Consider the following 19,248-nt stretch of genomic DNA (forward strand, 5'->3'; position numbering starts at 1 on the left):
GAGACTTGTTAGGGCAGCCTGATAATAAGGAATTGCAATAATCCAGCCTAGAAGTAACAAATGCGTGAACTAGTTTTTCTGCATCTTTTTGGGACAGGATGTGCCTGATTTTTGTGATATTACGTAAGTGAAAAAAGGCAGTCCTTGAAATTTGATTTATGTGGGAGTTAAAGGACATATCCTGATCAAAGATAACTCCCAGATTCCTTACGGTGGTGCTGGAGGCCAGGGTAATGCCATCCAGAATAGCTTTATCATTAGATAATGTGTTTCTAAGGTGTTTAGGGCCAAGCACAATAACTTCAGTTTTATCTGAATTTAGTAGTAGAAAATTGCAGGTGATTGATGTGTTCAAGTTTGCTAAAAGCCTAGAAAAAAGGAAAGATGCTTTCTCCAGTGTTATAATTATGTAGATAATAAATGATTTGTGAGTGAATTATCTGTTGTCAAGGTTTAAAAATTTGATTCAAGGGAAAATTCTTTAAGTAGGTTCTCTTTTCATTTTGGGACTTATTTGCGACAGTATTTTTTTTGAAAATGTACATGTAACAAGTCAGGTAATGAATTTTACATTTTACAATACAACAAAAGTTGTGATTTATAAGTGTTGCCTTGCCCAACTTTTGCTCCTCAAATTTACTACATTCAACTTTCATTTACAGTCTGAAACAATCACCCTGGATTCTAAAGTCTTGAATGGAAGACTGCTTTTACTGCAGTTTTACACTGAGGTAGTTTCACTTTTACTCAAGTAACAACAACAAGTTGCTTAAATATTTTATCTTCACCAGTGTTGTAGTCGAGTCACTAAATCTCGAGTCTGAGTCGAGTCTTGAATCCCCAGTGTTCAATTCAATTCAATTCAATTTTATTTATACAGCGCCAAATCATAACAAAAGTTATCTCAGGGCACTTTTCACATAGAGCAGGTCAAGACTGAACTCTAATTTACAGAAACTCAACAATTCCCCCATGAGCAGAACTTAGCAACAGCGGCAATGAAAAGCTCCTCTTTAACAGGAAGAAACCTCAAGCAGAACCTGGCTCTAGGTGGGCGGCCATCTGCCTTGACCGGTAGGGTTGAAGAGAAAGAAGGAGGGAGGGAGAGAGACACAAAGAAGCATAATAACAACAAGTTTCTAGATGGGCTCCAGTGCTCCACTCTGGCACAGTCAAAGAGCTGACATACAAATAAAAAAGGTCTACATTAAACAAAAATGACAGAGCTGTCACCATTTCATATTAATAATAATGATGCACTGTTATATTCTTGGTCTATTCTGATTTCCAATGTTGTAAAAGTCTGACCGACAGATTCTGATTTTTGACAATCTTATTTTCTTTCTTTATAAGAATGAAATAAGTTTTTTTTTTTTTTTTTTTTGGACTTAAAGGTATTACAAATTGCGAGCTTTGTGTCTTCTTCACTCATGCCAAAGAACTTCCATACCAACGACGTGTGTGTGTGGCTACACTGTCTATGCACTGTGTATGCACAAACAGTCGACATCATTAAATTTTGATGATGTGGACACAGGCTATTGTTTTATTCACTACCATGTTTAGATGAAGATATCATGCCTCATGTTGCACTTTAATTTAACAATTGAGAATCGAAGTTATAGTTATAAGTTGTAGTTAAATCTCTTATATCTGTTTTTTTTTTTGTTTGTTTTTTTTTTGTTTTTTTGGCTGATCTGAAATGATCCGATTTGTGACTCAAAACCGTGATATGATCCCAACCGTGAGTTTTCTGATCCGTTGCACCCCTAATTACAACCAGCAGCACCATCAAGCACAATACTCAAGACCAGTTCGAATTCGCCAAATGAACATCCTCGTAATGCAAAAATTGTATCGTCGCCGATAGGTAAGGAAGCAAAGACTACAAGCAACCTTGCGAGCCTTGGCAGCTCTCTGTTTCAGAAGAGACAGATAGGGTGAGTGGTTGTCTATTTCACGAGATGAGCTGTCACAAGCGATTTATTATGGTGTCTTTGTTGCGATACATTTTTCTGTGCAGTAGTGTAGGGAAGATGCTTCCAGTTCAACATTGTAACAGGCAAGGCTACTCTTGCAATTTCAACACTTCCTGTTTTACATCTTTCAACATAAAAGCCCTCTGGTGTTTCAGTCGACAGAATCCATTCATGTCCTATTAAACTTTTATTGTGAAACATTTTCAGGAACGTGTTATGGAAAATTCAGTGACTTTCACAGTTCTGATATGGTACTTCATGTGTAGCCACTGCCATCTTGTGACACTAATGACATTACAACAATGTCTGAAATAGAACAAGTGCATGTCTACAGCATGTCAACATATAGGCTAATAGTTATTCAACAGTCAATTCATTGTAGATTAAATAAATAAAGAAAATAAATGCTTATTTTAAACAGCCTTCTTGCATGCGTTTTATTTAAATCCTTGTTTTTTAATTATTTAATAGGAGTTTGTGAAAATTATGGTATTTGCATTTATTTTTGTTTTTGTTTTTTTTCTAATTTTTTGCAGGAACATCTGGGTGTCATGCTTGGTGGCAGCATGTATGTGACAGCTGGACACAGAGAGATTGGCTGCTTAACTTCAGAATGAGAAGAACCACCTTCTGTCATCTCTGTGACAGTTTTCATTCAAGGCTGACTCGACGGGATACAAGACACCGCTAGGCAGTGGGGTTGTGTGTGGTAATATGCTTGTGGAAGCTGGCCACCAATCTCTCACCTAATTGGTGTGGTATTATCGAGTGATTGTGCGTTCGCCCAACAAGTTGTTGCTGACATCAATGACACCCTAAAGCCACGATACCTTCACAGACCTTCAGCTGCAGAAGTCGAAGAAATAGTCAGAGGATTCCATGACGGAGCTGTGGCTGGCACTCATATTTGCATCCTGGAACCACCTCACAACACAGTGGACTTCTACAATTGCAAATGCTTCCACTCAGTAGTCCTGCAAGGTGTTGTGGACCACAATGAGAAGTTTTGGGATGTCAGAAAGCAAGGAAATGGAAATATATTTTCTTAAATTCAGTGATATCTTGGTAATGAGATGTTCAAGTGTTGAAATATGAATAGAAATCATTTCAATGGTCCCAAAAATTTATTAGAAGGTCAAATTCATTCCTCCAATTGATTTTCAGCAGAAAGCAGGGAAATTGAAATATATTTTGTGTTACATCAAATTAATAGATTCCTATTGCCCCAGATTGACTATCAACAAGAGGACAATGGAGCTGTTTAGCTGCAACAATGTCCATTTGAGCCTCATCTTTTGACCTCCTTATATGCTCCCTCAGTAGGAATAACAAGTTGATAAACTTTTAAGTACATTTGACATCCCAACTATAAATATTGCAGTTGAAATTGAATGCCTCACTAACCATTAGGTCACTGCAAATAAATGGATTTTGCAAAATTAGAAAATCTTTCTTAGCCCAGGTAAAACTAAAAGTATCTTTTCTTTAATCCAGTATACAGGCAAAAGAGAAAAAAAACATATTTCTGAATCATGTTTCATGTGATAAGTTATGAATTACATAACAAACAAACAAAAACAAAAAAAAAACCCCTGAATTTATAAATAGCATACATGGAATCATTACATTAACCATAACCTACCTGAACACACTTGAATGCAGGCTGCTGAGCAAATGATACAAGATCTTCAATTGTCTTGTTTTTCATCTCCTGGAAAGTCATTGGCTGCTTAATGTACTCTTCACACATTGAGGGAGAAAATAGGTCTCATACAGTAACACATATGCTTTTCTACATTCAAAGAATTATATTGTTAATTGTAATAATAATAATAATAATAATAATAATAATTTCATGTTCAAATTGCATTTAAACCGAGTTTATGTACTTAGTTACTTTCCACCACTACAAAAAGCTAAACTTTCCTACTGTTGTTATTCTACAGTTTCTCAATGTTGTAAAAATGAGTAAAAGAAATAAGTCCAACTATTGATCCCAATGATCCTGTACAGAAATGTTGTTCATCTGCTAATTATACTGTTGGCTGCAATTTTCATGGGTGCTGCTGTCTGAATTCAGTTTGAACAAGTACTGAAAACTGCCAACGATTCTACATCACATACATCACCACTGGAAGAACCAAACAATAAAACAGATCATTTTCACAGTGTGAACAACTTCTGTTGTTCTCAACTGAATAATCAGAGTTTATTAAGCTATTTATTAAGGCTTGTGAGAGTGTTACAATGTCTCATCACATGGAACTTCATATACTGTGGCCTTAGTGTAGCATTAAGGACATTTCTCCAGGACTGTTTGTTGACATAGAAATGCTGCAGCTCCCAGAGGAGCACTTATCTCACATTTCACATTCCACATTCCTCTGCGTTACACAACAGAACTGTGTCTGACTGCCTCAATGGCTCAGTGCCACACATCACATGCTGTCATTAATGTGCAATGTCCTAGTGCTTATTCTTTACATTAAAACAGTGGGGGTTCATAATAGAAGCTTGGAATGCATACCGTATACTATCCAGTAACAGAGAAACATCATGCTTTTTGAGTTATCTGTATTGTCAGACATGACAAGGACAGAAGCAGTTCTCCTCTTCACATGAATAACTTCTGGATCTTGGGTTTGAAAAGGTGAATCTTGCTGGTGCTCATCTGTTTCACACTCTCCTGAGCGCCCAGGATGGCCTGGTGGGCATCGTCAAACAGCTCCTTTCCAATGGCTTCCTGGACTCTGTCCCGCCATGCGCTTAGCCTGGGCCTCCCCTCAAACACGTCCAGGCCGGAGCCCACAGGCTGTCAGTGACACACACACACACACACAAACACACACAGAGAAAGCCTGTATATGTAGACCTCTTCGCCCATCCACTGTGACTGTCCATATTTTCTCCTATGAACACTAGAATACAATACTGTAGTGTTTTTGATTTCTGAGTCTGTTTTTGTACCTTCCAAGCAGCCACTGGTATCTGTTCATTACACAAGGCCATGAAAGTGTCGGTAATGTAACTTTAGACCTGAAGAAAACCCACAGTGATTGAAATGTTGTCATGTCCATGTGGACTTTAAGAACTGGGCTCTGTTCTCCATAGATGGATAATCAGGTTATACAGATTAGAATGTTGATGATGTTGAAGTTCTTAAATCCAAACCTGCTAGAGTGCAGCTTATTGATAGTTAACTGGATCATGACCAAGATGTTTTAGGGTGAACTCAAAACATGAACTCATTTTTTGATACAAATATCTCACTTTCTTAGATTTATAATGAAATTATGTTGATATAATTAGGATTTTTGATGAGAACATGCAGGTTATTGACAAATCATTATGATCTGTTGGTGTTAATTTTTAGAATGAAGATTTAGCTATACTTATACATGATAAAATGTATAACTAAATGACAGTTTGTACACTAAAAAGAGCCAATTGAAATTCAGTTAAGTATACTCTGAGCAGAAAGACATCATTCAAAATATGATGTATGTATGTCTGTTAGAGGACCAGTGGAGCCAGAACATATGACATTTAATTTGATATTTGAAACACTGAAACTTATTCAGTGATTAACTGCAGTACTCACTTTACTGAAACATGTTTATGCAATTGATGCTGACTGTTAAGAAAGTTATTAATAAGTTTTCTCTTTCACAGCAGACTTATATTTGTCATCACTGGCAGTCTGACCACATTCACTGGTAATATCTGATTGTTTAACAGTGATCAAAGTGTGGACACAATGTGGGATACAATGTATAACAATGCAGGAACACATAAAATAAGACTTAGATCCATGAAGCTATTGCCCCAGTGCATGCTGGGGGGGATTCCCAACACATCTACCTCATGTAACAGCAATCACACGACCAGCACTCAGCCAATCATATGAATGCTGATCATGGTTTCAACTCTCTACTCATTTCGTCTTTGTTATTTATGATGACTTCATCCAGGATTAACATATCAATCCTCAAACTGCATTCAAAGAACCAAATTACCTGGATGAGAATTAACAGGATTATTTTAGCCTGGATTAGTTACGCCTCCTTTGAAGAACAGGGCCCTGAGAACTATATAACAGTGTTAGCAAGGTACTTTATTATTCTTTTTTTGTAATGTAACTTTAACCACACTCAAACATGCAGTGACCCTGAGGTACAAAACACAACAACATTTCTGGAGTGTACTCCAGAAAGCAGGTTTGGTGAAAACTCTCAAAGCTTGTTCACCCTGAGATGAGGGAAACTGTAGGTTTTCTGTTCCAGCAAATTTACACTCTACACTCTACACTAAAACTTAAACTCTGGGTCAGTTGCCACGGCAACTTACTCTGTGAACCTAACCTGCTTGCTGGCAGGATTACTTCAAAAGACCCAGTCAAAATGTATCACAGTCAGATATTCATTTTTTACACAAGAACTACAGCATTTCAGTCAAGACCACTTTAGTCAAAAAGAAAATTTTTATTGCCATTTGCAGTAGTTATATTTTGCAGTATGGCTCTGTTCTGGGACCTCCCTACCCTTCCATGTGCTTATATAGAAAGCCCAAGGCACCAGCGCACCAGCAAAGACCCCAAGTACAGAACAGCAGGCAACAATGACAACAGAATGACATTGTTTAAGTGAGAAATAGCAAGTAAGGAGGAACTGGGGTGGAAATGGGTTGCAAGCGACATGTGGATGAAGCAGCAAGGGTAGGCAGGCTGATGCAGCTATGAATAAGGCAACCTGTATGAGATTTGCAAATTGAATGCATAGAAGGTATCAGCTGAGCCATCAGCTAACGTAGGCTGGCTTGAGATCAGATGCTAGCTGATGTAGTTGAGTTTGTGAGTTGAGCTTGACTTTGTGGCTTGCCTGAACTAATGCCATGCTCACACTGTTTTTTAAGAAAATCCTGAATAGTATATCTTTAAAGCTACACTAACCATTATTTTGATATAAACAACCAGTCTCACTGCTCTCATCAGCGTTCTTCTACTGCCTCCAAGTGGCCAAACAGCAATGAATGCAGCTTTAGTTTCAAACGTTGACAGTAAAACAAATTTTATTTTACGGCTGCCCGTATCTTTCTATTGCCCCTTTGAGAAAGTTAGCTCCTTTTGTTTATGAAAATTATGTTTATATTCCTCAAAGTACAATATTGGAAGCCATATTCTTTTGGTGTCAGTACAGAATCTCAGATTGCCACTAGTATAGAAACTCAGACACAACAAGACAACCTGTCCCAAACTAGTTTTAAATCTAGTGAAACAAATAGAAAGTAGGAAAAACACATTCAGTCTGAAACATGATGACATTTTCATGATATCTCTTGCACTGGGCTAACGTGCACGCACACTGGTTTATCAATGTGGACCATTTTACTACACTCACCTGCATAACCTCCACAATGGCAACCAGGTCGGCCAATGAGACATGCTCCCCTGCAATGAAGGGCCTATCCTGGATGAACTTCTCTTCGATGAGTTTCAGAGAGCTGTTCAGATCCTCCAATGCTGCATCCAGCTTGTCCTGGGGGACATCCACACCCAGAACCTTGGGAATCAAAAGCTACAGCCCAAACATAAAAACAATGTTTCATCCTCGGGGAGAGCAGATGAAATTACACATGATCAACACAGTCAACATGATGTTGACTGTATTGCAGTTGTTGTTTTCCAACTCAAAAGAAGTTTCCTCTCCCTCTTTCTCCCCTCTACCTATTGCCGAACAAGACAAAGTAGTTTTGCTGTAAAATACATAATTACATGTTAAATCAGTTGCCAATAAATATAGGCATTAAAGGACGGGTTCACAATTTCAAGTCTGTCTTAAAACAGCCGTCAAGTACCCAAATGAACAGTGAAACATGTTTTTCTTGCTGTAATCATTCCCCCTGTTCATACTGACCATTAGAAGATCCCTTCATAATGCATTTATGATGTAAGTGATGGGGGACAAAATCCACAGTCCTCCTTCTGTGCAAAAATGCATTTATCTGTTATATAGTTTATCTGAAGCTAATATGAAGCTTCAACGTCCAAATGAGTCAAATCAAGTAGATATCTTTCAATGTTACAGTCTTTTTAGTGCCAAAGTCCCTCTTTTTGTTACTATACTTCCACCGCAGCTCAACAGGGAAACACTGTCCAAGGAAACACAAACAGGGAATTTGATGCTAAAAAGACACTAAATGTGGCAGATATCCACTTGGAATGAGTAACTCATAGCCTCATAAAAGCTTCAGATAAACTTTTAAATGCACAAAATGACTGTGTGGACACAGGCCTTCACCACTTACATTGAAAGCACATTTGAAGGGGATCTTTTAATAGCCAGTATTGCAGGAGAAATTATTACAGCAAGGAAAACCTTTAATATACATTCATGACTGAATTTTAACAGGCAACAAGCCAAAAAGGTGGCAAACCACTTGTTTAAATTATGTAAAATGAGTTTGACAGTTTGACTAACACTTGTAATGCAAAGAATGGACTGTATTGACTCTTTGTGTTCTGTCTAAGTGATGTGACTCTGTATAGAAACAGATGGTCAGAATCCTAAGTAATGTTAGGCTATATTTTATGTGAATAACCAGGGTTCTCTATGTTTCATGTAAATCTCTTATGTTGATGTGCATCTGCGGGAATAATCTCCTTCCTTTATGTTTGGTTGATCTACAGAAATCAGAGTGCAATGGATGCAGCACTGATATGAAATGAAAATGAAACAGGATGCAACTTCTTCAAAACCAGTTTCAAGCTTGATGTTAACACTGATGTGTTATCTCTCTCACTGTATTGGGCTCAGTAGCAGTAAAAGGTGCAAAACAAGCCCTGACCTTTCTAACTGCACACACCAGCAGGAACAATAGAAAGAAGCAGGAAGCCTGGATCACTGTCTCTAACTTACAACACTGGACTGGTATTTTCCTTTTTGCTCACTTCACCCCTTAGTCCTTTAGTTTGGAGAAAAGTCAAAACGTTATCATGCAGGAGATGATTACAGGCGTTAGTGAACATACCCGAAGCCAGAACATCTTGGATCCATGCATACGGATGGCCATATGCTGCCATGACAGGTACTCATTGATGCGAGCACGCTGCTGGAGGTCGTCTGGGTACCAGAAGTCTGGAGTCTTAAACTTCTCTGCCAGATACAGCAGGATGGCAATGCTGCAGAGACAAACATCACACATCACATCACAAACACGCCATTAGACAAAAATGTCTTCACTAGATGCCTATCTGACAGTGCTGTAGCTAAATTTAAGGAAGCAATTCCATCATTGCTGAATTCAGTGCCATGTCTCAATACTTCAGAGGACTCCTATGCTAATTTTAGTCCCTCCCAAATTGATAATCTTGTTGATAGTGCTGCAGGCTCATTGCAAATAACACTTGACTCCATCGCCCCTTGAAAAGAAAAATGATAAAACAAGAGGTTAGCTCCATGGTTTAACTCATAAACCCGCAAATTAAAGCAAATATCACAAAAATTTGAAAGGATTTGATGTTCCACCAAACTAGAAGAATCTCTTTTAACATTTAAGATAGTCTTAAAACATATAGGAAGGCCCTCTGTAATGCCAGAGCCACCTATTGCTCATCATTAATTGAGGAGAATAAAAATAGCTCTAGGTTTCTTTTCAGCACTTTGGCCAAGCTGACAAAGAGTCATAACTCTATTAATCCATGGTAGTGACTTCATGAGCTTTTTAATGATAAAATTCTAACAATTAGAGACAAAATTCAACAGTCTCTGCCCTCAACAGGCACCGATGTATCCACAAACTCAAGAACTCTAGAAGCAGCCGTAAAACCTGACATACATTTGGACTGTTTTTCTCCAATTGACTTTCCTGAACTAACTTCAACTATTTCTTCATCCAAACCTTCAACCTGTCTCTTAGACCCCATTCCAACTAGGCTGCTTAAGGATGTCTTACCCTTAATTAGCACTTCCTTACTAAATATGATCAATCTGTCTTTAGAAACAGGCTATGCACCACAGTCCTTTAGTAGCTGTAATTAAACCTCTTCTTAAGAAGCCTACTCTCGATTCAGGCATCTTAGCCAACTATAGACCCATATCTAACCTTCCCTTTCTCTCTAAGACCCTTGAGAGAGCAGTCGCCAATCAGTTGTGTGACTTTCTAGATAACGATAGTTTATTCAAAGATTTTCAGTCAGGGTTTAGAGTGCATCATAGCATAGAGACAAACTGGTGAAGATCACAAATGACCTCCTGACTACATCAGACAAATGACTTGTCTCTGTACTTGTCTTGTTAGATCTTCTGTACTTCTCTTGTTAGATCTGTTGCATTTGACACAATTGATCATCAAATCCTATTACAGAGACTAGAACATTTAATTGGCATTAAAGGACCTGCATTAAGCTGTATTAAGTCCTATTTATCAGATCAATTTCAGTTTGTTCATGTTAATGATGAATCCTCCATGAAAGCAAAAGTTAGACACAGAGTTCCACAAGATTTTGTTCTTGGACCAATACTATTCACCTTGTATATGCTTCCTTTAGGTAATATTATTCGGAAACACTCTATAAAGTTTCATTGCTATGCAGATGATACCCAAATATATTTATCAATGAAGCCAGATGAAACCAATCAGTTAAATAGACTCCAAGCATGCCTTAAGGACATAAAGACCTGCATGACCTGCAATTTTCTGCTACTAAACTCAGACAAAACTGAAGTTATTATGCTTGGCCCTAAACACCTTATCTAATGATTTAGCTAATCTCGATGGCACTACCCTGGCCTCTAGCACCACTGTAAGGAATCAGGGAGTTCTTTTTGATCAGGGTATGTCCTTTAAGTCCCACATAAAACAAATTTCAAGGACTGCCTGTTTTCACTTACATAATATTGCAAAAATCAGGCACATCCTGCCTCAACAAGATGCAGAAAATATAGTCCACGCATTTGTTACTGCTAGGCTTGATTATTGCAACTCATTATTATCAGGCTGCCCTAACAAGTCTCTAAAGACTCTCCAGCTGGGCCAGAATGCAGCTGCACATGTACCGACTAAAACTAGAAAAAGAGATAATTTCCCCCATCTTAGCTTCGCTGCATTGGCTTCCAGTAAAATCCAGAATTGAATTTAAAATCCTTCTCCTCACATACAAAGCCCTTAACGGTCAGGCACCATTATATCTTAAAGAGCTCATAGTACCCTATTACCCCACTAGAGCACTAGCTCCCAGAATGCAGGTTTACTAGTGGTTCCTACAGTTGCCAAAAGTAGAATGGGAGGCAGAGCCTTCAGCTATCAGGCTCCTCTCTTGTGAAACCATCTTCAAGATTCGGTCCGTAAGAGTAGGCTTAAAACTTTCCGTTTTGATAAAGCTTATAGTTAGGGCCGACCAAGCTCACCTTGAACCAGCCCTTAGTTATGCTGCTATAGGCCTAGACTGCCAGAGGACTTCCAATGGTGCACTGAGCTCCTCTCTCCTCTTCTCCATCCGTATGTATTCTTTTACCATTAATGCATGTTACTAACTTGACTTCTTCCCCAGAGTTCTTTGTGCTTTCTCATCCGCAGGAAACCCCATAAACCATGCTGACGTGTTGACGTCCTTCTTCTGTCCTTCACCAGCTGTTCCTGCTGTTGTTGCTATTTGTTGCTTCTAGTCATGTATCTATTGTTGTTGTTGTTGCTGCTCTGCTTCTGTGTCCCCACGCCCCCACCCTCTTCTCTCTCTCTCAACCCAACCGGTCAAAGCAAATGGCCGCCCACCTAGAGCCGGGTTCTGCTTGAGGTTTCTTCCCGTTAAAGGGGGGGTTTTATGGTCTAGACCTGCTCCATGTGAAAAGTGCCCTCATGATTTATGTGGAAGAGCATTTGTATTTCAATAATCACCTTTCAGCCAGGCAGAAGTCTCCATCTCGAAGAGCAGGGACTTTTCTTATCAAGCTGATCTTTCCAAACTCTTCCCCATACTGCTCACCTGAAACCAACACACACAAACAATAAAATTTTACTATTTACCATGGTAACCCAGGTGTCAGTGGAGCACTTCCGATTGTGTTAGCTAGCTATCAATTATAGCTAGCTGACAACAACAATAACGTTATTGATTGAAAAATGACAAGTATTATAAGAAGGTGCCACTAAGAGGGTGCCATACTAATTGGAAGAAACAACGGGAATCTTTACAACAGGAATGTTTTGAACATTGACCTCAACTTCAGTCTCAGTGTAATACCAGTGGGGCCCATATGACCTGCACCCACCACAGAAGGAAGATGAAGCTCTAAGACTCTGGTTGAATGGTGTGAACCTGAAAAACCCAACCAAACCCTTTTGTGTGTTCCTTCTACTTTGTAGATAAAAAGCCAACAAAAGAGCATCCCTCCCTGGAGAAGTGGCTTGGCTATGAAGCTCTGTTGAAGAAACCACGTCAGGCAGTCAGGTATGTAAAATTATCAATTATCAGCTTCGCATTTGTACTGGTTTGTTAAAAAGTATGTGTACAATTTGTAACAATAACAACAATAATGTCAAAAAACAAAGGCTGTATCATGTAAAGTTTGTTACCAAATTAATTCCTCATTCAGTTTAAACATTCACTACCTAATACTACAGATTATACTTATGAAATGTTTAACACCAGGAATTAACATATACCTTCTAATGTATACGTACTTCTGAGACACATTGCATATCTATGGCTGTCCGTATGGCTAAATATAGGCTAATAATGACCACGTAATCTGGCAAAGTACAGATCAGATCATTTGCCATTATTGTGGATAATTTGATAGTTAATGAAAATGTCTCATTTACAGTAGTCTACAGTGGGGAAATTATTATATTTGTTTACAGGCTACATATTGTTAAAGAAATGCAATTTACTATTTCACTAGGTAACAGTGCAATACCCAGCATGGAGCATGAGGCCGTGGATCAACCAAATGTGCCAAACTCCCAGAGAGACTTTGGGACCCAGTGGGAGGACTTCACACTTGGCGACCATAGCTACAGCTCAAGTCTCCCCCCCATGCATTTTCTTACCACTGCTGACCAGGGAACACAGTGTACCAAACCTCTACACAAGACTCTGCTTAGGACCGAAGCTCTGCTCCATACTGGCTTGTCACTCACTGCCTTTTATTCAGTGGCTGAACACCTTATAAATATAAACTGATAAAAATCAGACAATTAACGGGACAGAGTGCACAGTAAACTCGGCAGCCACACATTTCTCAGTTCTGTATTTCTCTGTTTTGTGTCTTCAGGTTATGCTAACCCATTGTTGCTAACTTTGGAGCTAACTCCCTTTACTTTTCCAGCATTTGGGGAAACAACAGACGTGACTTTTTAGCATTTATTAACCGACACACTGTAGTCTGTACTGTACATCTACTGCCAGATTGACAACTTACTACTAACCTTTTCCTCTGCCCCGCTGGCATCCACCGTCACTTCTCTGCCCCTCGCTCTTTCCCACTCGCTACGCAAACATACTCCTTAACGGAGATACGCCAGACAGAGGTTGACTCACGTACCGGAACAGCGCTGCACAGAGACTCTCAAACGCTATTAAATATTAAAAAATATTTTGGGGGGGCTGGCAGGGGTTCTCGCTGTGTCATCGGGGAGGAACACAGATTCAGCTAAAGTTCAGTAAACGTTGAGTACAGTTAGACCGAGCAGTCTCCATTAGGTTGGGCAAGTTCAAAGTTGTGAAAACAACGGGGTGTTTTGAATACACCCGTTTTCACAGGTAATTTGTTAGTCTGTCCCTCCCGCCGCAGGAAATAATGGATTACTCCTAGAAAGCTATTGATATAGCACTTTTCTCCTTATGAAAATAACACAGAGATTATTCGACCAATCAGAATTTAGTCGGATGAGAGCATATAGACCAACTAATCGACCAGTCGACCAGCAGACTACAGCCCTATTAATGTGATTTTCATTCATGTGTGAATGCTCGAGTTATCAATTGAAAGGAAAATCAATACACACCAGTGTCCTAGTTTGGTGCTAGTAGTGGTAAAATAACTAAAGAAAAAGGAGAAAATACTGCACACTCAAAAACAGCACCATAGAGAAAGATGTAATGCTCATACCAACCTTAAGGTGGTGGTCAAAAGCAATAGGCTTGAATATTGATACGGGTATTACATCTTTCTCTAGGGTGCCATTTTTTCACCTTTTCCATAGTTATTTTGCCACTACCAACACCAAAACTAGGACACTGGTATGTGTTGATTTTTCTTTAAACTGATGATGTCAGCATTCACACATGAATGCAGATGAAATAGTTAAATTACTTGTTAATTCCTTTCAACTCTCCAGGGGTGCACTCCCTGAGACACAGCATTCTGGTTCTGAGACAGAGACAACTATATAAAGATATGTATTTCAAGCAGCAATGGAGTGGTTGAATCAATATACAGCAATTCTAACACTTTCAGTTTAAAAAAGGTGGACATCTGAATATCCTAATAATAAACTTTGGATCCTAGTGATATGATTATACTTATAGCTACTTTCTGTGACATCTCCTATTAGCCTATTTCTGTATGGCTGGAGAAATGTACCCCAAACCTGTGCAACTGATTAGGCTACTATCATTAAGAAAGTGACAGCTTGATAGAAAAATCTGTACCTTGCATTGTGTACCATGTATGGTTATATGTTAGACGGCAGGGTCTCGCGGGTATCAGCAGGACAAAGTCATATGGATATCATGTGAAAGGGAGAGTTCTGTAAAGCTTTGTCTAGGTCTGGTGGGAATCTGTATATATACACACAATACAATATATACCAGTGAATTTCTTTCTCATTAATACCCAATATTGACACCATCAGACCATTGCAGCATAGAAAAAAGTATGCTCCCATGTGTTAACCATGTTATCCATGTCAGCTAATTTACTGCAAACTAACTGCTTATAGATGTAAACAAATTTTGTCACCATATATTGCAAATTATCTTTGTTGTTTATCACTGTTTACACTTCCTCTTTCTGCCAGTGTTTAAAACAGAAATCATATGTTCGAACTGGAAGAGAAAAAATGGGAAGGGCTATATAAGGTGAATAGCTCATATTATTGCTCATTAGACCCTACATGCTGTTCTTCATATAGCTTCAATACAAGAGAAACTCCTGTGTGATAGGGCTGCATATCCAACCTTAACACCTTTCTGGGAAACAGCTGAAATACGTTTGTAACAAGTATCAAAACTGTAAAGTAGCAAAAGTTGACTTCATAAACTTGTTTATTTATCCTAAACTAAAATGTTGCCAAATTTAGATTTTCTTTTCATTTAGGCAGGGTTCTTCTACAGCTGCTTTTGCATAATGTTCTTTTGTTGCAAAAAAAAAGACTTTTGTAGAAAAACATGTTTTTCTTAAATATTTCTCAAGGTAAGTTAAGGCAGCAGTTCCTGCCCTTAAATTTAAGTGAGCTTTCATTATGACCCATCATCAAAGGTAACTGTGGGCATGAGATGTGAGCAGTTCAACTAAAGACAAAACTTTCTTTTGTTGAATGTTTCTTTTGACCGAGGAAGTATTAAAAGGACAGGTTGAAAAATTTTTCAAGTCAAGTCTTCAAACAACAGTCAGGAGCCCAAATGAACAGTGAAACATGTTTTTCTTGCAGTAATCATTCCTCCTGTTCATATTGACCATTAGAAGATCCCTTCATAATGCACTTACAATGTAAATGATGGGGGACAAAATCCACAGTCCTCCTGTGCAAAAATGTATCTAAAAGTTTATCTGAAGCTAATATGAAGCTTCAGCGTCCAAATGAGTCAAATCAAGTAGATATCTTTCAACATTAGTCTTTTTAGTGCCAAAGTTCCACCGCAGCTCAACAGGGAAACACTGTCCGAGGAAACACAAAGAGGGAATTCGATGCTAAAAATACTGTAAATGTGGCAGATATCCACTTGATATGACTAACTCAGACTGCTGAAGCCTAATATAAGCTTCACATCAACTTTTAAATGTATTTTGCACAAAATGGCTGTGTGGACACACTGTGGACTCCATCACTTACATTGAAAGCACATTTGAAAGGGATCTCTTAATAGCCATTATGACCACGAGGAATGATTACAGTGAGGAAAACCTCTTTCACTGTTCATATGGACACCTGACTGTTATTTTAAGACAGACTTGAGAAATTGTGAACCTGTCCTTGGGCCACCAGAACAGCTTCCATGCTCCTTGGCATTGATTCTAGAGTCTCTCAACTCTTCTGGAGGGATGAACACCATTCATCCAAAAGATATTCCCTCATTTGGTGTTTTGAAGATGGTGGTGGAGAGCGCTGTCTAACACGTCAGCTAAAAATCTCCCATCGGTGTTCACATAGGTTGAGATCTGGTGACTGTGAAAGTCATAGCATATGATTCACATAATTTTCATACTCATCAAACCATTCAGTGACCCCTCGTGCCCTGTGAACTGGGGCATTGTCACTGAAATGGAAACATATACTTATGTTATTGTCTTAAGATTATGTCACACTGCCTTATAGTCAAAAGGTCATTGTAAGACTTTATAATCTCCGTTTCCCATATGAAAATGTTCCTAGGTCCAAAGGTGAGGCGTGGGACTCGGTCACTGTAACTTTAGAGGGAATGTCCAGGGAGGAAAGGCAGATAAGGATTTGGCCTTCAACTCTTAATTCTCAGCAGAGACCGAAAGAAACTCCCTAGAGATACGGTGAATTAATTAAAAATAACTGTTAGGGTGATGAATATGGGATGATTGTGATGCATGTGGCTGTATATGCAAATACCAACACTGAACTTCATTCAATATCTCTTCAGCCTAACAAACTGGGAGATCTGGACTTGCAAATATGTATTCTGGATATTGCAATAAAACTCTGAAAGACAACTTGCTCTCTGTGGATTCATCTTAAATTTTCACAGCAGTCATTCTGGGAGAAACAACTCCCATCAGGATAGAAATATTTCATCATAGGATAAAGGTGATCACTCACAACTACTTTGTATTGATTAGCAGTGACCCTTCCCTCTAAGGGGACAAGTGGACCCAAACCAGGCCAGCAAAATGCCTCCCACAGCATAACAGAGCCACCAGATCCCCTCACTGTGGGGGTCCAGCATTCAAACCTGGACCAGGTTTTCCTTTAATTTGTCACCTATCTGTTTAAACAAAAGCACATTTACACACACATTCTTTCTGTAGCTAGTAGTAACACTCAAAGATCACAGTTTAATCTTTACTGAAAGTGTTTAGGTAACATGTTGAACAACAGGGCACAAACATATCATTTCACTGAAATGTATGAGTTTTTGCCTTTGTTAAATTGATGGCATTAATAAAGTTCAAAATTATCTCAAATTTGTTTGATTTTGTGTAATTTTTATATCAGTATTTAATGGTAACACTATTTAGCCATAGTTGTGCCATAGGACTAACTTTTCTAACCCTAACCCTAAGACCATAATAATTAGATAACTTGTTTTAATTTCCATGGGTACACAACAACCTGAGGTATATATAGTAACTATTATTTGAAACAAATACACTTTCATTTTGTAGTAAAATCATCAAATGTAAAAAGTGGCTCATGTTACCCCGAACTTTCTGGTTTCAGCTGGACTTTACATAGCCCGTCTTTACTCTATTATACATGTTACGTGAATATGAATAGCAGATGGAAGTCAACATCAAATTCTACATGTTTTATCCAGCTCTGAATTTACAGTGTCATGGCTGCAAACTACTGTCTGTGAAGTGGAAACGGATTCTAAGTGTGTCGCTGTGTGTGAACGTGAACTCACCGTCCAGCAGAGATAACTGCTTGAACTCAAACGGAATGTTGTTCTTCTTGGCGAAGATATAAACTGAGCGGCAGGGCTGAGAGAAAAGATCCAAGTACAGCTCCATTCTTGCTCTGCAACACGGCTTTCTACTCAGTGACTTCTTGATGGCGCTTTTTAAAAAGTAAGCTGTTTGCTTGTTTTGCTCGAGACGCCAAAGACACTTTATTTTAAGATAGTTCATGTCCGGTTCACGATAGGTCAACTGTGGGAGACAAGCCCCGTCTGTCCAACGAACCTCAGCTGGTCTGTATTTTCTCATAGGGGATTTTTCATCTGGATTTCTATAAAGTTGAAACGTGATACTGGATACATGGATATTCTTCACTGTACCAAATAGTAACAGTTCGTAGATGTATAGCTGCTATTAAAGTAATTTGAGCATTCAGTCGAGATAAATTGAAGAACTGTTACAGAGGGATTTCAGTGAAAGTAGGTAAGGAGTGAATGCTCTTGCTTCATCTCTGTACTCTCTGCTGCTTCCGGCACTGTGCAATAATCTGATATGATACTATTAAAGGCAAAGAGATTTCTTTTTAAACACACTATACATGTAAGAAAATAATTGCTGAAAACATGTGAAAAGACTGTGAACTATGTAGTACTGAATTGTGCAGTTAGAGCATTAAACTGTTTTTCACTATTTCTGTGTTCAGAATTATTTGGCCTGAAATGGTGGCTCGATGATGCTCAGGGGTGACAAGCATGACCCCTCCCGCACTATATAAACACTAGAGCACACGTAGGCTATTTATAGTTAATATTTTCCAAGCGGATAGTTCCCAGTTTGAAAAGTGAAGCCAATGCGGAAGTGCCTTAAACCTGCATTCTTTCTAATGGCCAGCAGGGGGCAACTCCACTGGCTGCAAAAAGAAGTCTGATTGTATTGGAGTCTATGAGAAAATGACCCTGCTTCTCACTTGATTTATGATCCCATTAAACACTTTCCTAATGAGTTTATGATCTCAATTGCTAGTTCCAAGTCCAATTTCATTCCTGAAGAAATGTCAGAATGCAAAAAAATTAATAGGGTGATTTTTTTCTGAACATTGCTCTCAGGAAGCCTAAATAGTTGAATATGTAGAGTGGAAGTTGCCTGTTTAAGAGGATTAAGAAATCTTTAAGAAAGTGCAAATGTGCACATTTTATGTTGTTAATATCTTAATTTAATTTATTCAAATATAATAATTTATTTATTCCATTATTATTTAATCAGTTTTTCTGTAAAATACTGGACTATTTGTATTTAATAATAATATCTATTTTTCTACACTCATGAGCACAAACATTTTTATTTAACTGTACTCATATTTGCTTTTGTAATGATTTTGTTATCGATGGCTGGTTTGTGTCATGTGATTTGCCTTCAGGTGTAATGATCTTTTTTTTTCTCCTAAAACTATTATTTTAAGAAAT

The 19,248-nt window shown here is 38.4% G+C and overlaps 2 protein-coding genes across 2 annotated transcripts in view; both read right to left on the reverse strand.

Moving 5' to 3' along the window:
• Positions 1–19,248, reverse strand: part of LOC137179665 (snaclec alboaggregin-A subunit beta'-like) — a 49,911-nt gene that overhangs the window by 8,318 nt on the left and 22,345 nt on the right. The window lies entirely within an intron of this gene.
• LOC137179651 (glutathione S-transferase theta-3-like) lies at positions 4,137–18,003 on the reverse strand. Its single transcript, XM_067584484.1, has 5 exons — positions 17,794–18,003; positions 11,871–11,958; positions 9,006–9,156; positions 7,376–7,552; positions 4,137–4,791 (listed from the first exon to the last, which is right to left on the reverse strand). The coding sequence occupies exons 1-5, from the start codon at positions 17,897–17,899 to the stop codon at positions 4,594–4,596; spliced, it is 720 nt and encodes a 239-aa protein (XP_067440585.1). The 5' UTR covers positions 17,900–18,003; the 3' UTR covers positions 4,137–4,593.

Source organism: Thunnus thynnus, chromosome 3 (genome assembly GCF_963924715.1).
Source record: "Thunnus thynnus chromosome 3, fThuThy2.1, whole genome shotgun sequence".
Classification (NCBI taxonomy): Eukaryota; Metazoa; Chordata; class Actinopteri; order Scombriformes; family Scombridae; genus Thunnus; species Thunnus thynnus.